This window comes from Haemaphysalis longicornis, unplaced genomic scaffold (genome assembly GCF_048455015.1).
Source record: "Haemaphysalis longicornis isolate Haplotype H1 unplaced genomic scaffold, Haemaphysalis longicornis Haplotype H1 scaffold_10, whole genome shotgun sequence".
NCBI classification, from domain to species: Eukaryota; Metazoa; Arthropoda; class Arachnida; order Ixodida; family Ixodidae; genus Haemaphysalis; species Haemaphysalis longicornis.
In genome coordinates this window covers 154,870,295-154,897,947 of record NW_027526204.1, presented here as the reverse complement: position 1 = coordinate 154,897,947, position 27,653 = coordinate 154,870,295, and the positions used below count along the sequence as shown (strand labels likewise).

At 49.1% G+C, this 27,653-nt stretch overlaps 1 protein-coding gene across 9 annotated transcripts in view; it reads left to right on the top strand.

Annotated features, from left to right (window-relative positions):
* Positions 1–27,653, top strand: part of LOC144159695 (uncharacterized) — a 76,556-nt gene that overhangs the window by 31,264 nt on the left and 17,639 nt on the right. For 4 of the 9 annotated variants that reach the window (XM_077691349.1, XM_077691352.1, XM_077691357.1 and 1 more), the window contains 9 exons: positions 2,608–2,672; positions 5,153–5,192; positions 5,664–5,708; positions 7,048–7,100; positions 8,609–8,636; positions 8,704–8,799; positions 9,403–9,470; positions 10,215–10,377; positions 21,744–21,816. In XM_077691349.1, coding sequence (XP_077547475.1) covers positions 2,608–2,672; positions 5,153–5,192; positions 5,664–5,708; positions 7,048–7,100; positions 8,609–8,636; positions 8,704–8,799; positions 9,403–9,470; positions 10,215–10,377; positions 21,744–21,816 — 631 coding nt within the window. The remainder of the gene's footprint in view (positions 1–2,607; positions 2,673–5,152; positions 5,193–5,663; positions 5,709–7,047; positions 7,101–8,608; positions 8,637–8,703; positions 8,800–9,402; positions 9,471–10,214; positions 10,378–21,743; positions 21,817–27,653) is intronic. The other 5 variants (XM_077691351.1, XM_077691353.1, XM_077691350.1 and 2 more) reach the window with 4 other exon arrangements.

Here is a 27,653-nt window from a genome sequence, read left to right as displayed (position 1 = left end):
ACGTACCTCGTTACGTACTCTCCCCCTCCCACACCCTTCCTCCTTCTGAGCCTTTTCCCGCTTGATACACCCTCCATGGTGGCGCAGTGGCTAGAACCAAAAGCAGAGAAAAAACTGTGGTTGATTCCTTTGTCATAGGAATCGGTGAAACACGAAAGTGAAATGTGCAGCGAAATCTGCAGCTGAGCATGATTTGCGGGTCGGCTGCTGTCTTGTGGCTGCGCTTGGCGAGCGACGTCCTGCTGGCGGGTCGCTTCGGCAAAGGTGCACTAGCGTCATATACGGTCACTGCCGTCATCACAACAAACAACCCTAAGTATAACGTACTCTTTGGTACTAAAGCTTGCTTCCCCGCAAGAAGTGTGCAGGGGTGCACCCTTTACAGGCCGCTCGCTTCATTGTACTGGCGTCACTTCCGTGACAGATATGAAGTCGGTGAAATCTTCGTGTATCCGGGAATAAAACACTGTCGTGTTAAAAAGCGAAAGAGAACCAAAACATTTCATGGGCCCCTACCAACCACCCAGCGCTCATCCCGCAGACGCGGCGGAGAAGTGGCGGCAGGCGGGCCAGCCATCGCGAAGCTCGAGGCGTCGGTATACAGCTCGCGTATCCACCCGTTTCCGTTATGAGCTAAACATAGCAGGAGCGAACGTAGTTGTAAACGGCTTCGCTTTAAAACGCGACTTTGCTCCTTGGCATCGACGTTTATTTTTTCTCCTCGTAGCACATGCTTTAAAGGGGCACTGACACAAAAATTTTGCATCTTGTTTTTTTTTTTTTTTTTTTTTGCGATAAGTAGCTAGTGACCTACTTATAACCTGTAGAAACCTCATTTGCTTCAGCGTGCTACGGTTGTTTAATTAGAGGCATTTTCAATGCGGCCAGTCGCAGTTTCGGTTTCAGCGAGTGCCGCGAAACGATGGATTTTGTGGATTTTGTGTGAACAAAGCTGACCACGTGACCGTCGGAGGGATATCACAGAGTAGAGTCGCCGTAGCACTGTCGAATCCGCATCGACGGCAGTTTCTGCGAATGCCCCCACGTACTGATCTCGTGAGGCGCTTAATTAAAAAGCGACCGTGGATGTGACGCAGGTGCTGCGAGTGCAAATGCTACCGCGGCTAAAGAACGACGCGCGACGCTCGAGACGGTGGGTGGCAAGACGCGCGCTGGGAGCAGCCGGCCGGCCTGCCTACAGGTCCGCCTACAGATGTGTTCGGCTTAGCACTGCGGCGGATATTCGATTTCCGCTCTCGTAAGCGGTGCAGATGACAATTTTTAATGCAACCCGCCATGGCATCATTAACTCCTTTCTCATGTAAGCCACCATGGTCGGGAGTTAGGGAAAATTTCGTGCAGCGGTAACAAGCTATCACTCGAGCTACCTGCGCCGGCCTGGGCCACTTCGCAGCCGTGGCCGCCGGCTGCACAGCGACCGTGCGGCAAGCTCAGTGGGCTTTTCGTGCCTCCGGCGCGTTTTCGCATCCAATGGTAATAAACAGTAATAGAAACAGAGTGCCTGGAATTGCTGTAGAACTTTGGTCGCGGCCAGCTGCCCGATGAGCTGACGAAATCACGGCGCCTCTGCCGCCAACGATCGGGTCGTTCGTTCTCGAGAGCAGAAGCTCCGCCCTCCGGCCCTCCGATTGGAGCGGCGAGCCGGGCGAGCCGGCGAAAAACGCCGGCAGTGCGGAAGCGGCAAACACAAACTCGTGACGTGTTTAGATGTTGTTTATTTACACAATATCCTCGGGATGTCGATTGCGCGTGGTCCTCTGCTGGCTGCTCGGTTGCGTTTCGCACACTTTAAAATTGATTTTAAATATGTTCTGGGCTGTATTCACCGCTGATATTTTGCAGATGATGTAAATGTGTTTCCACCAATCTACTTCCGAAGCTATCTCGCCTTCAAAATTTTGTGTCAGTGCCCCTTTAACGTTGGCTATTTGCGTAAAACACCAGCTAAGCGCAAAAGCCAAACACACCAAAGGCAGCATATGAGTGTTTTGGTAAATTTTAGCTGCAGGGGCACATTGCTTGACAATATGGCAGCATCAGCGTAAAAGTCAAGACACAGAAGGCCGGAATTCAATGAGTGTGTGGGCGACTATAGCTGCAAGCGCAAATTGGTTGCCGTTATGACACAGATCAACATAGTGTATCGTGGGGCCCCCATCATTTTTGCAAGTCTGCAAGGGGTTTCCTGCCAACTTGTGAGCAAGCAACACTGCCGTATACAACCAGGCTCTCATCCGGATGTTGATGAAAGTTCCGGAAGCGACCAAGACGTTCTCGCCTCGCTTTGCTGCTGTGTTCACCACTCTGTCCACATTTACGTTAATTAATTACTCGCCCTAGTACGTACGTTTCTGAACTAAGCAGTGTTCGTTGCGGAAAAATAGATTTTTTGTGAAGTTTCTGGCCGCGTATGTGCGCAAATTCTCAGGACGGATAGCTTAGTAATATCCAAGCATGCTCATTAGGCGGTCGAACTCCCGCATTGGACTGAGTGATTTGTGCAGATACCTGCTGGCTGCCGCCCTTGTTGGAACTGACCCATCCTTCTATCATGCTCTGCTGACGCTTGTTGCTTCTCTCGCGCAGGCAAAGAGCGCAGTCACGGTGCTATGGGGAAACCGACACTGGAGAGAACGGTAATTGCACGTCAGGTGATCCCTTCATACCACGCATGCTTCCCGGATGTCATTCAGTGCAACGCGCTGGATCATTGCGTCATAAATGGCAAAATTACTTCTAAGAAGCAACTAAATTACATCAGAATTACAGGCAGCCGAAACGAATGACATTACATTACTACTACTTTTCAAAAGTAATAAAAAAACTTTGAGATTACTTTAACAAAAATGCATCACTCATACACTAGCAACTCATACACTTTATTTACACTCATATACATTACAATGCAATCCGACAAATATTTGTTTATACACCAGCTCATGTACAGTTTATTTACGCGCTGTACATTGATATGTCAGATATCTTTATTACATCTCAGAAGGAGCTGCGATTCGAAGTGGGCATCGGAAAGGTGTCCCTGTTTGTACGGATGAAAAAAGCGCCTTCTTAGCAGCGGGCTTACACCAGTGACCAGTTCAACGAAGCCTTGGACACAATCTGCGCGTTTTTGTTTAACCCGACTGCCTGTCGGCACGGCCTTCCCGGAACACATGAAAAGGGAAAGCAGGCAGGGCTCTCACCGAAGCGTTGTTTCCTTCGCGTTCGTAGAGTTCCAATGCCCAGAGACTCTCTGGGAATCGGAACTCTACTTGGTCAATTTTTCTTGGTCAACTTTATATGCCGTAAGAGAAGCGGGCAGGCTATATCGCAATCAAAAGAAATCGGGAAAGTAATGAGTAATTTCCATGAAATTACTGGCCTTAAATAATTTATTACATTACTAAATTACAAACACTCAAAAGTAATTCATTACATTACTAATTACAGCAAAAAGTAATCTAATTACTGTAATTTAACTCCTGTAATTTCTTTGCTGCCAAGTCTGCATTGCGCACAGCAGCTGCATCGCTCTTTTCCTCCGCGACTGGCGCCAGTCTCGCCCCAGATAGAGGCTGCATTCCAATTCGCGGACAGCTTGGTAGACAGCCTACGAAGCAGTCTAACTAGACGTCTAAATGAATAAAATTGGAACGGCGCCGCAGTCCTAAACACATCACCAGCGCAGACCACAGCCTCGTAGCAGACATGTTGAAAAACGCAAGCCGCAAGTTTCGTAACTAATATAACCGTTGTTATTACAAACATTACGTGATTCAAAAATTAAACAGTCATCTTCACCACTAGTACATTATACAAAATATCTCAATAAAAGCACAAGTGGTTTTGTTTTAACATAATACACAAAAAGGTGGCGCTAGTGTCACTTATTAGTTTAGACAGGAAAGCTAGCCTGCATCGTTGCTGACTTCGATGCTGCCTCTTCGAAGCAGTCTTCGTTGACTGCTTCGTTCGAATTGGAATGGGGCTTAACATGGCGGACTGTCCGCGAAGGCGGCAACGAAGCCGTCTAAAAGGTAAATTGGAACGCACCCAGAATAGTAGACCCCAAAGACGGTAGCGACGGGTGCACACTGTTAAAGAAAACAACAGCCAACCGCTTTTTATAGAGTCTACGTCCTATAGCTCATATTAAAGTTAGCGTTATTTTGTATAGCGAGGTCACTACAGAGAATTTCTAAACAACTGGCGAAGATAATGTGAATTTGGCACTAAACTTCCTGAAATCTGAAAGGTAGCGCTTTGTCTAAACGCGACACTATCGTTCGTATGCAAACAGCTGCGTCGCTTTCAATGCGTCGTTCAAAATCCGCGCAAAGGAATAGGAAAGACTGCAAGACTGCATTTTATTACTGTTCTAGACGTTTTAGTCCTCTATAAGGGTAACCGTTTCAGTTCAAGGTGTTTTAAGTGATGCTCTTTCGTTTGGAATGGAGAGCATATACCCCACAAAAATCGCCGTTTGTCCCTTTAGCTATTCCAAACTTGGACGGGACCTGTAATGTGCGCCATGCTTTTCAAAGACTATCAGTGAGCACGTGGTCGAAAGCAGTGAACACCGCGGAGATGTTTGGCAACGTTCCGGCAGACACGCTCGCCCGTGAGTTAAGAATCCGGGCACCGAACATCTCCCTGGAGAGGTCCAATTGTCGTGGCATTATGAACAATGCACTAAGAGACCTTAAACTTAACAGAAGATCCTAACCTAGAAAGGCAGCAATCAGTATTACTGAGACAAGCACAGACTAACACGACATGCGCCCCAGCATCTGTTCTCTAAAGGAAGGGCACGAGAACAACCAGCCTGCAAACACTGTCCCGCTCAGCGACATGTCCCACGGGAATGTCCCTGCACTATTCCCAACGTTGCTGACGAACACACACCGAAGCAGCTGCCATATCCCATTGACCCAACCTAGATGACTCTCGCCTCCACTTTCGAGGAACAGTTGGCTCCAGTGCGGTACATCAAAACGCACTACAGCTGAGTTCAGAATTCGCTGAAGGCGACCTGCGATTGGGTTGTCTGAACCACCCTTGGTTCTAAATAAAGTTTCTCTCTCTCTGCGTAGATTCTCGAGAGCTGTTACCTCTGTTCTATCTCATATCGCAGTGGATGCGCAATGGGAGAGGAGCCAGAGCCTGGACAGAGGGTAAGATGGTGCGCGCCTGCTCCAGATCACCCCCCTTCCCTGGCCGTGGCTCAGAATCGTGACGTGCATGCGTCTCGTCGCGCGCAACAACTAACCCGCAGCAGGAGGGGGCACTCGTCACGCAACTCCACTAGCAACTCAACGACTGGATTCTGCAGAAGCGTCCATTTCTGAGTGCAAATTAAGCGCGAGTACCACTGATGTCCTCGTCGATTGAAGAGGTCCGGTCCTGGTCCTTGAGTAGCTTTAAGACGCTGCACTGTTACCATCACGATCTTGCGCTGTGCTCAAACGCGTGGCTCGGTGCATCCCCAGTTTTGATCGCACCTGTCCCTCTCGTGCTCGCAAATCGCGGCTTCATTACCTAGCACAAAAAATATGGGAGGCCATGAAAAATATATTCATTGAAAGAGGGCGGTGCGTCTGTACCCGTCGCTCTCTTGATCGTTGATTTCCATGGTCTATTTTCAGCCTTAAAGGGGCCTCTCAGCTGGGCAATTCAGGCGTGAGTCTCAGGTAAGCAACAAAGAAAGAGCCGCCCCTCTGCTTCTTTCCCAGCATGCAGTTCCTAGCACTTCTTCGATAACACGACGCCGAGCTCAGTGCTGTATGCCTGTTCCGACGGCTCTTCAAAAAGACGTTGTCTTGAGGCGATACAGCCGTGTCGCGCGGCTACAGCGCTTGCAGTGGCCCGTTGCCGCTAACCGCCAGCCGCGGCCCGTTTCTCCGATGTACACCCTGCCGCAGGTTAGGAGATACTGAATATCGCAGTCGGTGATATCGCAGTCGGTGTAGCACACTGGGAGTAGCGTGTGGCGCGCAGCTTCTTGGAGCGTGCACAGTTGCGGCCTCCTTTTTGCCAGCTCGCATATGGTGCACGGAGAATTCGATGCGCCCATTGTGTCTGGCTGCGGCCTCCTCAACGTGGACCCCTGCGCGTGCGGTATTACGCGAGCTTAAGTTTTCACGAAGCTTAATCTTTGTGTGCCGAAGGCCCACATTTGTTGGATGCTTCACCCACGGACGATGAAAAGCGCACATTATAAATGTAGCGGATTCTGGTCTCGATCGTTTCGGCATTGAAGACACGCGTACGCAATCTGACCGCGAGTTTCATCAAACAGATCGTCAGCCTGGAAGCCGCTCAGTTTTCTCTCGCGGTAAGGCAGGCGTGTGCGAAAGCGTGCTGCGGCTGACAAAAATGGGGGGAAAGAGTGCAGGAGCCAATAGAAAAAAAAAAAAAAATCGGCCGCATCAAGGCGGTAACGGAGAGTGATTCTTCGAACCTAATAGACGGGTCGGTTTGAACTGACCCAGTGAGACATCTTAGCACCTTAGTTTTCTTTTGTATCTTTTCCACCAGATAGCCTCACCATGATGTAAAAATTATCCCTCTTTGTAATGTATCTGGCAGTACTTCATGGCCGGACTCATGTATTGTTCCCGGTATCGAGTCAAGTCCTGCGTGGAGTCTTTTTCGGAGACGTTGGCGCACTCGAATCGGCGATTTGGGGCCTTCTAGCGCTGTAATGGTCTGTGACTGAGCTGGAATTACTTCTGTGGCTGTTCAGTGTCTTCTGGGGAAGAGGGGGGGGGGATAAATCGGATAACAAACGAAACGCAATTTCAGCGTTTACTTAAACGAAGACTATCGCCTTTAAAAGCTCGTCGACTTGATGTAATCGGCGGTGTCTGTCTGACGGGCAACGTCCTGGTACGTTAGGTACAGCAGACGGCAAGTTGATTCACAGAAGCATGCTGTGCGCCTACTGCTAGCATCGTTTAGCCTTTCAAAGGCTTCTGTACCATTTCCGAGGAGCGCCAAACATTAACTGAAACCATTTGTCGTTTGCAGGAAAGGTGGCTCACACCCAACGCAGCTAGACGTAGGTGCGACGTCACGTAACGGTCGGTATACCTGCTTTGTATTTTTCTTATTTTTTATTCGTTGTTGACCAGCTTTTACTTGCCACTTGATGACTGGGTGTGCACTTTATGCAAGAAATTAGAACAGCTAACACCATAACGAACTGTCTACAGGACCCTCGCTTGAAGCTTCTAGTGCCGTACGATTTTAAATGTGTAACAATGGTTCCAGGCCTATCTAACAATGTTCAATGTTTTTTTGCTTTTTTTTTAGGCGCAATAATTTTTGAGAGCTTTTGTCTATACAGTGCTCCACTTGCAATTTTAGATTATGGTACATTTTGCGGAAGTTACTCCCTGTTGAAACTCGAAATTACAACCATCGGTACTTCTCGTATACGTTATTAATAGCAGTCACCTACCGCATATACATGCACCTCGTGAAACATGGTACGTTAACCTTACAGGTAAATTCAGTTCGTCGACACAATTATGTCACGCGCCGCAGAATTGATAGGAATGATGGCACCAAGATCTTCGTGCACAGAGGTGCTTCAATGCGCTAAGTGCGCATGCGCAGTGACCTTCGTGCGGTAACATTTCTGTTTCACTACTGCAGCTAGAGGGGCGGCCCAGTAAGTACAACGTGACCCATTACGCGCCCACCGCCACCAACGCAATGCTAATAGCACTTAGGCAGGTAATTAATCCTCAAAGATGGGTTCTGCGTGAGTTTCTTCGTCGTGCACTGCTCTGGTTTACGAAGCACGAGTAGCCAACCACGAGATTTCTTCAATGTGTTGCAGCTGTGCCAGCAGGTGCCGCCTCTGGCTCCTTCCAGCACGCGTTACGGCTAAATCTGAAATTGTATCAACTAGCCCAGCCATATTTCTCTCTAAGACATGAAACACGCTCCCTATAAATCACGTTATCCCGTGAACAGATATTTCTGCTTAGCATAGCTCACTGCAGTCATTCAAAAGTTGCTGACCGCAAAGGGTTAACGTACAAGCCATGCGGGGGAGCCGCCTATTTGCATTGCAAGGGAGGTTTGACAAAAATCCTGGCCACCTGGAGAGGGGCGAAGCATGCAGCGTATAAGTGTATTCTTGGAGCCTTGGCGTTTTTGCCCCGGGAGATGGAACCGTTCGAGGGTTCAGGTATACAGCTTTGCTGTAAACGTCTTGTGTCTTTGAACACGAAGAGTGTTCAGCGAGGCGTCGGAAAATGATCCCCGGTGTGTTCTTTTAGTAAGCGTTACGTTCTAGCGCGAGCCGTTGGAAAACAAGCATTAGTACCATGACTACATGAAACGACGACGACGACAGGACACGCCGACAGCCCGATCCTCTCAAATGAAGGGATGCTATACTCGGTGGAGTTCCTCGTGCCGTTTTCGTTTCGTGCACCTAATTGACATTTACTGCCACACTTCTTTATTACCGCGAACATGACGTCAGCCAATGTGCCGTTCCGCTGATACAAGTGCAGGCATGGAGCCCTGTGATCGCGTGACGCCGTGTTTTCCCTTTTCTCTTCCCTGTCCGCAGCCGACCCCGAGAGGCCCGCATGCGGAAGGTAGTACACCTTAGCTCCGCATCCCTGGTGGTCCACCTTGCAGTGGGAGTCTCTTCTTCCTTTTCAGCCAGCAGCTCGCTTCAAGGGCGTACCTCAAAGACCTCGAGGCCCAGATCCGAGAGAAGCGGGAGAGGACGCTACGCGAGAAGGAGGAGGAGGCCAGGTACGAAGGATGAGTGAGTGAGTGAGTGAGTGAGTGAGTGAGTGAGTGAGTGAGTGAGTGAGTGAGTGAGTGAGTGAGTGAGTGAGTGAGTGAGTGAGTGAGTGAGTGAGTGAGTGAGTGAGTGAGTGAGTGAGTGAGTGAGTGAGTGAGTGAGTGAGTGAGTGAGTGAGCGAGCTCATATGGCCCACCCATAAGGTATACATGCATCATGTGCTTCAAGAAAAAATCCACTACGTTCACCATTCCATAAAATCGAGTGCGGCAGTAGAGGAAAACAGCCGGGGTCGATGGCCGTTTCGAAAGCGCTGGTGAAAACGTTAAATGCAATGTCATGTGACGGGTGTATTGGCACACGCGTACGCAATCGCCCCCAACCGAGGAGAGGGGGGCATGCCTTACAACGGTCCACGCTGCCTCTCGTGCTAGGAGATGGCTGCAGGTGGGCTTCACCACAACGCCCACCCGAGGCGATTGCTTAAAGCGAACGGTGCGTGGGGGAGCAGGTACGGATGAATTCTCCGCCGAAGATAGGCCTACTTCGCATGCCATGGTCTAAAGAAAGCAGCTTGAAAACATCGTCATTTTGAGTTACTTCTCTTGCAGGCTCGACCGAAAGTGCATTGAAGAGTACCACGATCCTTGGGGCCGAGATCTGGCAACAACCTTGGCAGGTTAGAACACGCGGTGTTCGTTTTTACCGTTCAAAGCTTTAGGAAGTTTTAGCGCAGACGGTGACCAGAACACGGGCTGTCCTTGCATTAAAACTACCCTTAGTCATTAACCAGCTCGTCCGACAATTCGGTTTGTTGAAGACTTTTATTGCTCAGTTTTTTCTCGTTATCGGCACTAGAGAGCATTGAAGGACTCCGGCTCTGGTAAGCATACTATAAGGACAGCATTCGTTGTTTTTCTTTTCAGCGTGTGATAAGAGTGTTCCAAACTTTTCAGTAGCTCCCCATTTTATGGGATTACAATTCAAGTGTATTGAAGTAGCACGCTTTACGGAATCTGGCGCTTTTATGAATATATTGAGTGCATGCGAGGGAAAGTTTGACATCCACCTGAATGCAGTTTCTGAGGAAGCTGTATGGCGTTCCTTTGTGGCCGTATGGCTACATTCGGGTGGATGTCAAACTTTTCTTCGCAGAAACTTACTCCACCTTGGGGATTTCTCCTAAATCTGGTCGATATTGAGTGCATAGAAGGACACGTATATGTTTCTTCAAATAGTTCATTTTGGGTGAGGTGTTGAAATACACCAATGTTGCAAAGTCATGTCACAAAAAAAAAAGTGCGCGGTAATTGAGGCGGGAATACAACTTCACTTCGTGCTTTGTGCATGAATGTGGCAGCTGGGAAGCTGCTTTCATGAAGAAACACAGGCCGAGAAGGGGCCAGTAAGCGAAAACCCTCAGTCGCAGGCGCGAGCAAGCGGCCACGCTTCTTGGGGGACCTGGTGCAGCCGGTGCAGACCTCGAGCGACATCATGCCCAGCAAGGCCCGCTCCGAGACGAACCTGCTCGGAGAGCCGCCGCGGGGCTCCCAAACGGTGCTGGCTCGCAGGCACCAGGCAGCCCTGTGCGTATACGCGCCACTCTCCGCCCTTTTTCGCTCTACAAGCTCAGTGTGTTTTGGCTCAAGCACGAGCTCCGAGCAGATCGTTAAGTGCGCCTGTTTTTCCGCGAAGTAGTGCACACAGACACTTTCTTTACAGCGAAGATGTATATATGTCTAATGCCCGCAGTTCTCGCGCCCGTGTGGAACGAAAACTCACGAACTTGGTTCGCCATCTGGCGGCCATTACGTTTTACTCTTGCTGGTGACCTACGCTGCTCGTCGGTGGTGGCGCCATCGTCTCGTGCGCGCCTCAGCTAACTCAGCGCCGTGTGTTCAGCGTGTGAAAAAATTCATAAAATAAAAAAAGTCCTAGGGCCTCGACCCGGGCGATCGCGTCCTGCTGAAAAATGACATCAACGCAGTTTCGGCACGGTGCGACAGAAACTATTTAAAGCTCAATCTCTCCAGAACTGTCGTGATAACATATACTCGTAAGACTTCCCCGCTCATTTTTCCATACTCTCTTGGTGTACCCGTAAAACGCGCTACTGTAGTGCGTGATTTGGGTCTAATGATGGACGTAAAATTACTTTTTAACTCACACGTGAACTACCTGACCACCTCCTGTCTCCGAACGCTTGGCGTGATTTCCCGGACCACCAGTGAATTCACCGACCGAACCTGGGGCGGTATTCTCGTAACTGTCCCTTTTGAAAACGTCCCTTTTGCGTCCCTTTCATCCTGACGTACTTCCGGTTAAGCAGTGGGCCTTTGATTCAAATACCGTAACTCTTCTTGCAAACGCATTTTAAAGAACTGAAACCGTATCAGAGTCTCTTTTATGTGTTTATTGTTCCGCGAGCGAACCAACAATAAGGCGACGAAAAATCGTCTGCTCCAAATCGTCTGCTCCGAGTAACCACGGCTCATAGCTCCGCCGTGCTTGCATGGCGTCACATCCGGGTGTTCGCTTTTAGCCAATCAGGGCTCGCTCAAAAGGGACACTTTTGAAAGGGACTCAAAAGGGACAAAACACGGGAATACCGCCCCAGCATTGTCTCCCTCTATACCTCGACCGTCATTTTACCGAAGCTTGACTTTGCCAGTACAATTTGGAATCGCTTAAGCCCTTCGTGGCCTCTTCGACTAGAAAGGATTCAGAAGCGCTTCACTAGAACCGTATTTGATCGTTACTCACTAGTGAGCCATTATAGGCACGGTGGGCTTCTCAACCCCCTGAATCTTGATGAGCTATGTAGAGGCGTGACCTGGTTTTTTTTAGACTGTACTCATTCCAAGTTTTACTGCTGTTGCCTTTCAAGTTCTGTTCACCTGCAAGTGCCAAACAGACCCCTGCGGCCGCATGGCTGTTTTCATGTTGACAGAACACTGAGCCTGGCCCCAGCTAGCCGACGCCAGCATGCATTTAACAGTCTATTTTTACCTCCTAGTGACATTTTCTGCAATGACATTGTCCTTTTTAAACGCTCCCTGAAAATTTTGACATTTTAAATGCACATATTGTGGAGAGGTCGCATCTACACATTTCTTTCTGTTCTTGTGTTTCTGCGCCAAACGCTCCACCTTGCTTATGCGTGTTTGCGTTGAATTCACCACACACGACGAGTCTCACGCGTTAGTGTGCGCTTCCTGCATCTTTATTGCCTCCTTTGATCATTCTCCTCCTTTGCAAATATCTACACAATTGTGTTTACCCGTTTTGATTTATTTCCCTGCCTATATGTTGTCTTTTCGTATGCCTTATGACATGTTCAGACTACCGACGCAAAAGCCGCATCGTGAGCTATGGACGCAAAAAAACGGCGAGTCGCGCAGTTCAGTTGGCTAAGACGTGAACTGACGTCATTCGTTAAAGATATTACGACAGTTGCGGCAACAGTATATGAACCCGGCCTTATATTCATGTACCCAGTGCATCACCCGAGAAGGCCCTGCGCTGTTGGTGAGCACTTCAAATAAATAAAAAAATATTATAATTCTATAATATCGTACATTATATTTGACTAAGTCTCTTCCCAGCAATGCACTTGCGCTTAGAAGTGAAGCTGACTTTAGGGAGATCGGTGTAAGCTTCGTTTTTAAAGCGATGCTTTCTACGCCTCCCTAAGTCGCGCCCAAACGCACTGCAGGAAGGCCAACTTTCCACAGTGGGTTTCATAAAACGGTGATGATAAGCGAAGGTACATTGAGCGCCTCGAGAGAGAAGCGCTTCCCGTGGTCTGAGTCGAACCTGGGTCCGTCGCGTTGCGAAGCCGACGACGTCTATACCGAATGCGCGATTCCGGCACGCTCGAAGCAGTTCAGATTTCGGACTTTGACTCGGTTTCAGGGGAGAAAGCTTCGCGTGTGAAACGTCTTTCTCTTATAGTCTGTGAGGTAGAGATCGTGCCACTGTCTTTATCATTCAACAGAGCAAATGCCAAATGTAGCTAAACCTGAACGTAGCAAAAATCCCACCAGAGACCTCCCTTTCCACAGGGTGTGATTATTTTTACCTGCTTATGCCCGGTGCCCTGGCGATCCCCCTCCCGTGGTGTGGCCACAAAAGGGGCATTGAGAGAAAAGGGTGTCGCAGTGCGACATGTTCAAGTAAGGGTGCTGATCAAGTCAAAATTCTAGGGCGCTGCGCGCGCACATGATTGCGGCGCTGATGACACATCACAGAGTACGCGCGTATAATTTCTCTTATTTCTACTTTGCTTCCCGCTCATCCAGGCATACACCAGAATTTGCGGTACAGATTTAGGCATACACCAGGATTTGTGGTACAGAGAGCCCACGGGCTCTCGGTGCCCGCAACAGATTTGAATGCGAAAGCGCCAGTTACCATGGTAGGTCGACAAATGGTTCCGGTGTCCACGGCATCCCCACTGCACATAGAGTAGCCGGCAGGTCAAAGAATAAAGAACAGAGAGAGAGAGAGAGAGAGAGAGAGAGAGAGAGAGAGAGAGAGAGAGAGAGAGAGAGAGAGAGAGAGAGAGAGAGAGAGAGAGAGAGAGAGAGAGAGAGAGAGAGAGAGAGAGAGAGAGAGAGAGAGAGAGAGAGAGAGAGAGAGAGAGAGAGAGAGAGAGAGAGAGAGAGAGAGAGAGAGCGCTAACGGTGGTGGTTGAGCCGTCGCTCAGTGGAGTGGGTTCGCCTCAGTCCAGGTTCCCTTGGGCCTTGGCTGCAGCCGTGCACGGATGACCAGAAAGATCTGGACAGCGTGACGGGAGCTGGTCAGCAGGCCCTCCCACTGCTAGGGGGAAGGGTTGGGATTGGGGATGGGTGATGGAGTGTTTTGACAGGCCCACACCAAGTGGTAGGTAGCATTTAAAGGGACACTGAAGTGATTTGTAAACTTTGCGGGATTACTAGCGCAAATTGTAGTCCGGAGTCCATAGGCCATGTTTCGACCGTTCCGAGCGGGTTTACGCGAATTTATTTAGTAGAAAAATCAATTCAAAAATGCTGTCCTCCTCTCTGCATCCTCGCCCATTTTCTGTGGCGTTTTCGTGTGACGTCAGGAGGAGATGACTTGGCTTGACAGCGCTACTGCACGGCTCGCCGACCTTCCGACAGTACGTCGGCCTAGCGTTTAGTCTGCCGGCCACCGACGGGTCGTCGCAGTCCGTTCGCTCAGTTGAAACTAAGCAACACGTTTGTGAATGGAGGAATGTGCCTTCCTTTACTTTGTTAGTTTGTACACTGTATCAAGCCCCGAGTCCAGGTCGCTCCACACAAGCACTGCGAAAGCCCACATGCGACGCTTCCCTGACTGGTGCGCTAGTAAAGCCACTTGAAGGCGGGAGAAGAGTCAGCAAAGTCAATATAGCTACTAAGGAAATAAAATCAACTGATACTTTTTCCGTACAGCGTAAAACTAGGGAGCACGAAGCACTTTTTTGCGCTGGGAGAACAAGCACAGCGGTCAGCAGCATGACCACACATCTGCGAACGCTTTTCCGTCTAAGAAATGAAATTGCTAGACGTGAGATACTGTGGAAATTTGGGGGACGCTTACTGCACGAGCGCTATACAACAAATAGTCACCTAATCTGCTTGAAATGCTAAAACTACATAAGTGTAAACTGGTTATACATTATATACCTTATATTTCCAACGGCGGCAGCGCTTAGGGATTTTCTATGCACGCAAAGAAAAGTCCTCCTCATGGGGGACTTCAATTGTGCATGTATAGTGTGCAGGATCGTTGTAGACCTAGCGTGCAATATGACCGCAGCGCGGCCACCCTGGCTGATCTAGTGCACGAGCATGGTCTTGTTGATGTTGGAGAGAGTAAAGGGAGTTCCGTGCACTTCACTCATTTTCGGTGTACCTCGAATGCACGCCTGCATCGAATTTACATTTCTGCAGAAGAAGTTTTTGGGATTTCCGACTCTAATGTGCGTCCTATTTTTTTTACTGACCACTGTATGGTATCTGTTTACTTCGGTAGCTCAGAGCCGCGTGGTGTGCTGCCTCAGTGAGATCTATGGAAGCTCAATGTCTCCTTACAGGCCGATGAAATCTTTTGCAGAAGTATTTTGGAGTGTTTGCACAGCACTTTTGCAATAGCTGACCTTTCGTTACATCAACAATGGGATCTTTTTAAGCAAGAGGTGAGAAACTCGGCTGCAGAAGAGTCAGCTCGTCTTGCGTTTCTAAAACGCTTTCATGTTCGTGAACTTTCCCGCACATTGGTGGACCTTCGTGAACTGGAGGCAGTAATGCCTGGATCAAGTATAGACGAAATATGCGTAACGAAAGGACAATTGCAGCAATATGTTACAGAAAAATACCACGGCGCTTTAATTCGGTCCAGAACACGAAGGTTTTTTCACAGTTATCCCACTCATCGTTCGCTGTGTGATGAGCGCCAATCGTCTCTTGCAAAGGAGATAATATAGAATAATTATAATGGTACTAGGTATACCGAATCAGCTGATATTGCCGGTGCATTCCATGCTCATTACAGCAGGTTATTTGGTGGGTTCGATGTCGTGGGTCAAGTGCTTGGCTTTCATTCTCTCATTGGTGCAATTCCAAGGCTTGCGTATGATGAGTATGCTGGGGTTTCAGGCCCTATTACAATGGAAGAGGTTCATATCGCCATCTCTTCGCTTAAAGGGACACTGAAGTGAATTTGTCAAGCTCCCGTTTTTGCTTGCACTGCGTAGACTGGCTCAAATTAGCACACTTTTCATCGTTTATCCGGTTGACAAATCGGTAATTATTTTACAAAGCACGAAAGAAGAAAAACTACCATTCGCGGTTTGCGGCGGCCGCACCAACTAAGGCTGTGACGTTGGGAGGAGGGGCGCCGTGATTGGACGATGCCCAAGGTTAGCAATCACACAAGTTTCGGTTTCGGTTTCGGTTCTGTAAAACATAACCAATGGCGTTGTTGGATGGTCATTCTCAATATCTCAGTAATCATCGTACCGCGCTTCTGCCATGTTGTCGGCTGTAAAATGCACAAGATAAGCCTCCCAGGACGGCTTGTAGTCGTAGCATTCACTAGCCGAGACCTACGCAGTGCATGAACGCCCTCCGCGTACCCGCAGACGCCCAAATGTCATGCGCTTTTCCCCCATATTTGGACCTTGCCTCCCTCATGCCTGTATCGTAAAAAGCGTGTTCGCACCAGGCCAAGGGTCTGTTCATTCTGGACTGTGCCCACTGCCTGCAAGCAGTCGGTGCTTATGGCAACAGCACGCCAATGAGAACTCGCTAGCGCGCCAGTGCCATCCTGCGCGCGTTTTGTGAACTAGTTCGTGTAGCCATGAACGTTGCGGCCCAAAAAAAGGTGAACTCAATATGGAAAACATCGGCGGAAAACAAAAAAGTTAACTTACAAAAAAAAAAGCACGTACCCGCGGGGATTCGAACTCGTGACTTGCAAAACATTTGCGGTGACATACCTAGGACCCCAAACCACTGAGCCACGGAGCGGGCCGCGAAGGCCTTGCTAATATAGGGTATATATTGTACAACCGGTTTTCACTTTTATGTAGTTTTGGCATTTTAAGCAGCCTAGGTGACTATTTGTTGTACTGCGATCGTGCAGTAAGCGTCGCCCGAGTTTCCACAGTAGCTCACGTCTAGCAATTGCATTTCGTAGACGGAAAAGCGTTCGCAGATGCGTAGTCGTGCTGCTGACCGCTGTGCTTGTTCGCCCAGCGCAAAAAAGTTCTTCCCGCGCCCTAGTTTTACGCTGTACGGTAAAAATATCAGTTGATTTTATTTCCTTAGTACCTATATTGACTTCGCTGACTCTTCTCCCGCCTTCAAGAGGCCTTATATTTTCCTACTGGCGTACCAGTCAGCGAAGCGTCGCATGTGCGCTTGTGCAGCGCTTGTGTGAAGCGACCTTGGCTTGGAGCTAGATACAGTGTACAAACAAACCAAGTAAAGAAAGGCACATTCTTCCATTCACAAACGTGTCCTGGCTTCGTTTCAACTAAGCGAACGAATTGCGACCAAGCAATTTTTTTTTAACCTCCTTGATTGCGACGACCCGCCGGCAGCCGGCGGACGAAACGCTGGGCCGACTGACTCTGTCGGCCGGGGAGCCGTGCAGTAGCGCAGCCGTGGCGCAGCCAATTGCCAGCTCATCCCCTCCTGACGTCACACGAAAACGCCACAGAAAATGGGCGAGCGTAAAGAGAGGAGGACAGCATTTTCGAATTAGTTTTTCTACTAAATAAAATCGCGTAAACGCGCCTAGAGTGGTCGAAACATGGCCTGGGGACTCCGGACTACAATTTGCGCTAATAATCCCGCAATGTTTACATATCACTTCAGTGTCCCTTTAAGACAAACAAGACCCCTGGACCGGATGGACTGAGCGGGGAATTTTGCCAGAAGTTTTCTGATATCCTTGCACCAGTCCTCTTGGACATATTCATAGCCGCATACGATCATGGTGTTTTGCCACCAACCTTTTACTTAGGGCACACAGTGTTAATACCCAAAACTGCGAATGAACACAAGCTGAGATTTGTAGAGGACTATCGGCCAATCTCCCTCTGAAATGTTGACTATAAAATATTTGCACCAGTTTTATCTAACCGTCTTCAATATGTAATTTCTAGTTTAGTTGGGTCTCACGAAACGTGCGGTATTCGGAACAGAAGTATTCAAACGAATATACATATTGCTCGCTCTATATTGGAATGCGTGTCTGATTCGGTTAAACAGGTGGCCCTTATCCAAATTGACCTTGCAAAAGCATTTGATTGGGTGTCTCACGATTTTTTATTCGCACTTTTGGAAGCGGCTAATGTGGGTGATGTGCTGTATCGAGACATTCAGCTTTGCTACAAGAATTGTACTACACAACTTGTCGTCAATCGCGTTCTCTCGAAGCCAGTTCAGATTAGGTCGTCTGTTATACAGGGCTGTCCTCTATCGCCTCTACTGTTTGCACTGTACATAGAGCCTCTTTCCCTTAGCATACAACATAACCAAAGGGTACGCGGTTTTTCGTTACCGCCATGTGAAGTTAAAGTTCTTGCGTGTGCTGATGACATCCCCTATTTTTGTGCTGACAAGAGTAGTGTTCACGAAGCCCTTATATTGACTAAGGAGTTTTGTGACTTGTCTGGAGCAGCCATGAATATGGAGAAAACTAAGGGGTTTTGGTTTGGCCAGTGGGGAACCAAACCTTCCCGATTTGCAGGTATTAATTGGGACAACACGCCGCTTGAGTACCTTGGCGTGCCTTTGCACCAAATAAGGAACACAGGGCCACGCTGGTCTTCAGCACTCACGCATGTCAAGCGCGCCTCGCAGGCATGGATGGGGCGAGAACTTTCTGTATTTGCCCGTGCGCAAGTCTGCAATGTCTTCTTGGTTGCAATGCTTGTTTATGTGCTTCAGGTACTGGACTATGCGCGGGCGAAGGTCCAAGCTCTACACAGAGTATTTGCTAGCTTCGTGTGGGGATCTGAATGGGAGCCAATGCGCAGGGATAATTTGTTTCTTCCTTTAGGGTATGGTGGTATTGGGTTAATGCATTTGTTTGTGCACCAACTTGTGTCTCGGTTTTTCTTCTACAAGTCGGCGGAGCATCCATTTTTACGTACTGTAATTCAAGAGCGCATAAGTTACCATTTGCCGTTTCTCCTTGTTTCTACGGGTGAGGTGAACCAAGAGCCGCCATGGGGTTTTCTAAAAGAAGTTGTAGATACTTTTCATTTCCTTACTGCGCGGTTTTCTCTGGAGTACCTGTTTAGTCTTTCAAGGACGGCTATGATGAACTTTACTTCATAATCTATTCCCCGCGCCTCTTTATCGCCAGCCATACTTGCGGGACCATAAGAATAATATTTTAGACCGTGTCAAGCGTGTGTGCGTGCCGCCAAATGCCAAAACGTTTTTCTTTAAGCTCCATTCTCAAACGCTTCCAGTTAAAACGTGGCTGCGCGAAAAAGAAATGTCGATCCCTTGGTCAGACGATTGCCGCTTGTGCAATCAACCAGAGACTATTGACCATTGTTTGTGCTGTGCCGTTACGCGGCATTTTTCTGGGACGTTTTGCAACGGACACTCAAAAAGAACATTGACATCACTCCCTACACCATTCGCTTCTTTTTGAGGACGTTAATCGGGTGCCATATGACGCTTTTGTTCTCCTAGGATTGTTTAGCTTGTGGAAGTGCCGCATGACTGATCGGCATGCGGGACCCCCTAGGCCGACCAAGTGCATTTTTAGGGAACAGCCGGCGTTGGTACGGAGCGTTTATGCAGCGCAGAGTGATCCACCGGAGTGGCTGCACCTTTTGGATGCGTGCGTTTGCTTGCCTGAATTTTGTAATGGTGCCGACCTTTGTTAGACTGACGTGCTTACCCATTGCTGTCTGTTAGTGTTTATATTGTGTGTTAATTGTCTTGTCTGAGTTTTTTTCTCAAATTTCTATGCATTCGAAAAAAAAAAAAAACGAGTGGCCGAGTGGTCTCGAGCGCTAGGTATGTTATTTTGCAAGCCACAAGTTCGAATCACCGAGGGTACACTTTTTTTTTGTTTTTTTGTAAGTTGACTTTTTTGTTTTCGGCCGATGTTTTCTATACTGAGTTCACCATTTTTGGGACGTAACGTTCGCTGCTCCACGAACTAGTTCACAGAACGCGCGCAGGCTGACACTGACGCGCTAGCGAGTTCTCGTTGGCGTGCTGTTGCCATTGGTTGGTTGGTTGGTTGGTAAAAACTTTATTGATCGCCTGCAGAGCTTTAGCTGACCGTGCTCAAGTCACCCGCCATAAGCACCGACTGCTTGCGGGCAGTGGGCACAGGCCAGAATCAACAGATCCTTGGCCTGGTGCGAACACGCTTTTTACGATACAGGCATGAGTGAGGCAAGCTCCAAATATGGGGGAAAAGCGCATGGCATTTGAGCGTCTGCGGTGACGCGGAGGGCGTTCACCCACTGCGTATAGGCCTCGTCTAGTGATTGCTACGTTCCAAGCCGTCCTGGGAGGCTTACCTTAGGCATTTTACAGCCGACAACATGGCAGAAGCGCGGTACGACGATTACCGAGATATCTAGAATGCCCATCCAACGATACCGTCGGATGTCAAGCATGTTGTTTTACCGAACCGAAACCGCAATTTGTTTGAACGCTAACCTTGGACATCGTCCAATCAAGGTGCATCTCCTCCCGTCGTCACAGCCGTTAGTTTGTGCGGCCGCCACAGACCGTGCATGGTAGTTTTTCTTCTTTCGCGCTTTATAAAATAATTACCGACTTATCAACCGGATAAACGATGAAAAGTGTGTTAATTTGAGCCAGTCTACGCAGTGCAAGCAAAACCGAAAGCTTCAAATTCACTTCAGTGTCCCTTTAAAAAGAGGTGGGGGTATGAAATCGAGTGGAGGATGGGTGCGTTGCAAGAGATGTTTGTTTGCAATCGACACCACATGACTGCTTCCTCCTTGGTTACCTGAGGGTGAGGTTGGGGCAAGGTGAAGCGAAGGTTGCGATAATGATGGAAGCGTGATGGAATAGCGGGAGGTGGAGGAGGCTGGAACGCGGGTTCTGACCCCGAGGGAATCGCCCGGTATGAAAGGGCGCGGGCAGCGTCTATTTCCCTCGAGGGACGACTGGCCAAGGGTCCAAATGATGCAGAGCTCGCGGAGGGAATTGATTGGTGCGAGCATGCGGAAGGCGGGAAGTGAGATGCGTCCGCGTTCATAGTCACGGCAGGCGTGCTGGCAATATGTGATAATTGTAAGCTATTCGGAGCCACTGGCAATTTCTTTGGCAGTGGTGGTTGATTTGGAGAGAGTTGTGAGGGACGTGAAAAAAGTTGTGAGGGAGAATTGTGAGGGAGGGAGGATATGTGTGAAGAAGATGGCGGACGTGATTGTGAGTGGTGGCTCCGGTAGGTTTCCAGCCAAGAAGACAGCGGAGGAGATGCCACGTGCACTTAGTGCTGAGTGTCCCTGGAGTTCGTCGCAAAACGCAGCCAAGTTTTGTTTGTGAAGGGTGTGAGCGTAGATAGCGACTTGTTGAGTCAGGGCAGCAATTCGACGTTTTGGGGAACGGCTGTATTTTTGCCCCCGCCATCTACGAACGAGGCCCGGGCGAGCCTCCTATAGACGGAGAAGATTGGAGTTAACCGAGGGATTGCCCACCGTAAGAGGAATTGTCTTGGAAGGCTTCTAGACAGCAGTAATTAATTGTGAAGTCCATTCTTCCAGGTTGGCGATTGTGTCTGGGAGGGGTTCAGGATCGTTGCGATAGGATTCCCAGTCGGTGAGTGTGGCTTGACCGATGCGAGTTCTGAGTAGGGGGGAGGAGCCGATGGGGGAGATGAGAGCCTACTGAGTGAGTGAAACACTTTATTAAAACAAGATGCCTAGAGGCCCTGGGGGGTGCAAGGATGAGGGGGAAAAGGGGAAGGTCACATCTCACACAATGAGCGAAGTAGCAGTCTTGAGGTTCTAAACCCAAAATTAACACATTTAAGTCAGTCAGTGGCACCAAAATGCACAGTTCACACTGTAGACAGTGCAGTTCACAGTGTAGACAGTGCACGCTGCATACGGCGGAGTAGCACTTAAGCGAGCTAGCACAATGCGTTCTCGCGTAATGGACCCTTCGCTTGACGACGCCAATGCGGGTATACGTGCCGGGTCATAGGACCCGAGAGAAGAAGACGCAAAAGGTAAAAGATGGGGATAATACTGAGGACAAATTCTGCCAATCCTTCAGAGTGAGTACGCGTCATTGTTATCTTGGCTCCAACCAACCAAATTCGGCAATGGGACGCTCACGCTTTCGCGATCACTACTGCTTTGGTGTTATCATAATTTTTGCTTACCGTCCCTCGTGGCCATCGGCCAGAGCACTGTGGTGACTATGGGGCGGCTTGTGTCACGCAGCTTCAAGCCGAGCAGAAAGCTGGCCAGCAACGTCCTGCCGCCAAGCGTGTATCGCGAAGAACTGCGGAAGCAGGTAAGACTTTGAGCGCTCTTAAATTGGTTACCGCTGCTCTCACAAACGGTGTGTGCGCTCATCGCAAGGCACAGCATCGTTAAATGTGTATTTGCTCATAGAGGTAGCCGGATGTGCCGCTACTACAATAAAACCGGGCTAAGGGGGAACAAATGGAGGTTCAAGCACCAATGTCAAGCAAAAACGCTAACCGCGAGTGAGTAAATCAGTGAACCAATCAGAGTTTGCCAATGCGGCCAACTACTGCCATACGCCTGCGCCCGTGCATAAAGATGTAATAGCACCCTTCACAGGCACGAATCCTAACCCGCCTTCACAGTCGAAGAACCACGCTGTAAACATGGCCATTGACGAAACCCGCGTTTGCCACCGACTGGACCACGCACGGCGTCCAACGCGATTTATAACCGCAAGGCTGCACTCACAGCTCTTGTATTGGTTTTGTTGCGAAACAATTTTCCTATATATAAACGAACTCAAATTTATGTTTAACTTGTCGGGTTTTGTTGCACGACGACAGCATGCATGCGAGAGCATTTGGCGAGTCAGGCCCGAACACGTGAGACACCGCACTTATAAGTTGAACTGGCGTGTTTTTGCAACCTCTGTCAAGCACCACTTCTCGGTGCTTTCTCACGAAGGGCACGTGCCGATGGAGTCGCTGCTGTCGCGTCGTAGCACTGCGCTGTGCCGCCCGAGGATCGCCCAACGCGACCCCACGATCTTTTGACGTACCCGCCGTAACGCTCTCCGCCTAAAGGGACACGAACAGCATTTGCTGTTCTACGTATGTGGTGTAGAAAAAAAATTCCCATGGTGTGAAGTGCAAAAAAAAAAAAGAGAAATCCACCGGTCCTTGTGAAGAAGGCCGAGCAGCGAAGTGTATTTCAATCGACCCACGAAGTCCACGGACTGAATGAAACGAAAGATGTGTAATTTGCAATTGAGCACAATTAGCTGAGTGAAACTTGGTAAGACTGCAGTTTGATTCTATATGGATCAAACACGGGGCTTTCCATTCCCCTCCCGTATGCTAGCCCATGTATTGACAGCAGACGAGTACTGCACAATGTGTTCAACTCCACTGTGAACTACACGTTTTATGAAGTGCTGATGAAACCTGGCGTCTTAGCGGATGAATGTCATTTAATTTGTTTTGGAATAGTCTTTACAGAACAAAGTTATAGCCGTTTACTATAACCACACGCCATCTCTTGCGAAAAGACCAGAGTCCAGGGCCCATAGGTACACCATAGACCAGTAGGAGTTCATTGACACACAGCCAGAAGAAAAGAGAGCACACACGTGCGTGCCAGCCGCGTATACCTCGGTGGTCAGCTTCTCGGCCAGCCTCCCGCGTGGCTATGCGTCCGTGGACGGCCATGCATGTACAGCGGACGGAAATTGTGCAACGTCTGCAACCTCACTGTGAACTCACCATAATAACGACATGTGAACAAAACTCGTGGAATGATGGAGTCCTCTTAGCGGCCTATTTTAGTATATTTTTTGCCAAGATGGCTACATTACGCTGAGAGCTATAGAGCATTCGCAAGAAACTGGAGACGACAATTTTTTCGTGTCGACGCGACGCATAGACGGACGGAAGTTGACCACCGCCAGAGGGTAGTCATGTACATGATTCTTTCTAAAAAAATGCGCACATGATCGGGTGAATGAATAAACGACAACATAAAAAAACGCGGACAGGTGATCAAGTAAACGACGAGACTTATTCCTTAAAACATGCGGTTATAATCACTGCGATACCGTAGGTATTTAAGGGACATAACAAATGATGATACACGTATTGAACGAAAATTGACCAATTCACCGGAAGGCATTACCGATAAGGCCAGGGAGCAAGAACTGTTAATCAGGAACGCTCAGGGCGCGCACTTGCCTATCCTTATCGGTTGCAAATCGCGCTGTAAAGAAATAAAAATACTGCACACGAGTAAGAACACCTTTGCGCAGCAACTTGTTCAAGCCCATATATTAAAAAGAAAGCAAGCGAATTCATCAGTGACACTCCGATTCGGTGATACGCAAACGAAACACATTCCTTTTTGAAAAAGAAATGCCGGGAATATTGATTGATTGTAGGGTTTAACGCGCCGACGCAACGCAAGCGATGAGGCGTACCGTAGTGGAGGGCTCCGGATTAATTTTGACCACCGGGGGATCTTTAACATGCCCCGAAATCTCGTACACACGGGCGTTTTTGCTTTTCGCCTCCGTCATAAAAGCGGCCGCCGTGGCCGGGAATCGAACCCGCGACCTCGTGCTCAGCAGCGCAACGCCTTAGCCACAGAGCCGCCTCGGCGGATAATGCTGTGAATATCCCAAACTTTTGTTTGTACAGGCATAATTACTGTATCATCGGTTTTTATGCCCCCTCATGTGCTCCCCTCCATTTTTGCCTTCAATATCTGCAGAATCGCACTGCATATACCGCACGGCTCATAAACAAAGCTTAGTCGGAAGTGGGCTCAGAGTCCCTTGTTCCCCTGTCTGTCTGTGTACTTTTCGTTGCGCTTCGAAACGTGGGAACTCGTTACCGGCTATCATGGCAGCAAGTTCTGCTCATTAATTATACAGCGTTTTAGCCCTGAAGGCCTTGGTTAGAATTGAGGCAGCCCCGATTTCGCTTTCTTTCCGTCATTATGTCCTGTGCAGCCAATCTAAACGATCCTGGCAAGTATACGGGCCAAGTCCGGCTCGCGCGTGTCACTGCCACGCATGGAGGAAAGAATACTCAGGAGAGGCCCCTAGCATCCCAATGCATTGCGAAAAGTGTGGAGGAAGTCACGTGCGTTTTTTCTTGAGCCCATAGACAATGTTGCTTACTTGTTTACAACTGCGGTGGCCAAATTTGGGCGAATAGAACGGCCAAATTTTTAAGGCGCTTGGTATGTGGCTGCCTCGCTACGCTTGCAAACCAACGCAGTCGCTACGACAAACGTTTTTAAATTAGGACAGTTTGAAAACTCTGCCGTCGGAGGCGTCTGCGTTCGCCATCCCGCGAGCCTGTTGTTATGACGACGACAAACGCTACTTTGCCAGGCTTAAGAGCTGAAAAATCGTCCTTCTATCTCAAAAACGAAGGCCATTTTTCGATTGAAACTTTGGGTGAGGGTTAGAATGGGCAAATTGAAGGCGAAATCAACAGCTTAGAAGACGACATCGAACCGAGGAATTAGCGACGAAGCTGTTTTCGCTTCGAAGCGGGAGGGCAGGGCGACGCCATGTTAGTCAAATCAAACTGGAGACAGCAAAGGATGATGGGATAGAGTGCTGGGCTCCGTGGGCTCAAGTCATGGCGGCACTCGGCTTCGCAAATGTGACGTCAGGGCCTCTCCTAACCTTTTCTTTCCTCCATGCTGCCACGGATAATCCACAAGCAAGAAGTCCGTCACGACAGTGACCCCATATGCAGGAAATTAACGCATTTCTTAAGGTAACCTTTTGTAAGTGTATGAAAAGTACATGCATGAGAAAAAGCCATCATGCATTTTAGAAGCCTTCCTTAGGCACCCCCGCGAGTTTTGTTTTTTGTGAAAGCTGTCGGAAGTGCAGAGCAGTGATTCGCCATAATGGGCTGTACCGCCGTTATCCGCTTACTGCTACCACCCCATGCAATTCAAATTTCCCGCCTTCGCAGTGCTCGCCCGCCCCCTGCCTGGAACTGCGCCAGCGGGAGTTCTGTTCTCTTTGTTCTTTTTTCCCCGCACGGGCCGGCGTTTCACTGCCACATTCTGCGTTTCCGATTGTAAAAACCAACCCAACGGGTGTCCTTCACTAATAGAACTTGGGTATAGTTTCCTATAGTTTCCTTTGCGCTAAACAACGGGAAGATGTATGACAAGTGCCAGCGTTTCAGGACTTTCGAACGCTTATGACTATATAAACCGCTTGGCTTTCGAAGCCTCTGGAGTTTCGCGTAGCTCCTGCAGAGCCGTGCTGCGCAAGCGCTAGGATTGGATTGGATTGCATTGTATTGGATTGGTTTTGGATTGGATTTGGATTGGATAAGAAGCAGCAGTAACAACGCCGACTGTATAAACATTAACGCGTCGCGCGCTTTTCAATGGGAGGGGTAGGGACGCTTAGTTCAGGCACTCATCCGCTATGTGGCGTACGCCGGCGGACATCTCGCATTACGTCACTGCTCGCAAGTCGCGAACGCTGCGCGCTCTTCTACGACGTGTGTCTGTCAGCTGGCCTGTTGGGTTTCAAGAGCCGTTTCGCTCACATCTTATCCGCGACCTGGCGCTAGCTCTGTGGCGCACTGGGGATCTCGTTCAACGTGTCGCTCGCTTCATACTTGCTGCATTTTTCCAGAGATAACCGACGGAGGCGGAACTTAAATAGTGTAAGAACGTATTAATTGTCGGTTAGACAAACAGCGAACAGAAAAACGATATTATCGGATGGTGCAGCCATTATTTTACTGATATTTTCTCTCAGGAGGATTTACGACCGAAAAAAATTGCGTGCACATTTTTTTTTTTTTGTCAGGCACTCACTTCTGCCATTACTTTCCAAAAATATCACGTGCTCGTAAATTTTCGAAGATTATAGAAAACCAAAGGATAAGCAGCTGAGGGTTCCGCCACGCTGTCCGGGCGCTTCTCAGGACAGTCCTCAATTTTAAAAGTGCGTACCGATGCGGAGTGCGAACAGCGGGTACAAAACAAGACCGAAATACGGAAGGGACTGAGGGGGGATACCCCACTCAGAAAATTTCGGGTTCCGTGATCCACGTCGATAAGCGCGCAAAGCCGGGATCAGCCTAGGGCACGGCCGGGCTAGAGCGGCGGCGCACGCACGCAGCTGCTCTAGCCCGGCCGTGTCTAGGGCAGCACAAGTGATTTTGCTCCGTGGGGAAGGCAGTTTTATCAGCGACAGACCAACACAGACAGACATACTGATAAACAAGGAGGCGTAGGAGCGCCGCCTAGAGAACGCTAGACAAACTGTCAACTATTTTGCATAGTTTCCGAGAGGCGGCGCTGGCTGGCGGACATGAAAGCATGCAGGAAAGCTACGGAGCGGGAAAGGGTAGGAGAGAGCATCAGGAGAGGGGCTGTTTGGCCATTTTTCGTTCACGCGTTAGGCAATGATTATACAGGCGGCGTTGGCAGTAAGCATGATAATCAGCTAATTCTACACAACCAGGAAAGCTAAGAATAACCAGCTGAACCTTAGCTCACGCTAGGCATATCCTGGCATAGCCGCTTGGCTTTCGAAGCCTCTGGGTTACGCCGCGGCGAAGGGACCGTGACAGGCTACACCGTAACGCCGTGACGGTATGCTTGGCTCCAGCGAGCGAGCTAGGACGACAAGGCGCACGCCTAAAGTGCTCTTTTCAGCGTTAGATACGTTTACAGCGTCGACGAAAGTGATGGGACGGTGACGGCGCTCTAACACTCGCAGATTCACCGATCGGCAGTCGTATGAAGTTAAATTTGAAGTGAAAGTGGCAAGGGCTTTTAAACAACAGCCGATCAAACAAGAACACTAACGCAATCGGCGATGATCGCGCGTATAAAAGCCAGCGAGTCTCGCGGACCGCAGCTGCTCGTCCGCTCCGGTGAGCCGTGCTTTTGCCCACCCGTGCACTTATGCGTGCATTTTTGATAAACACTGCTGGTTTGCGTCATATTACGAGTACATATTGCAGCGGTAGCTTTCCTCTTTTTCCGTGGCGTCGTCACAAAATGCAGCGAGCGTCAGAAGCGTGAAATATTGTCACGAAGTCAAAGACGACGCAGTTGTCTTCAAGGAAAACTAGTTTATTGGAGCGAACTTGTGCTCCCCTAACAACTCAAAGA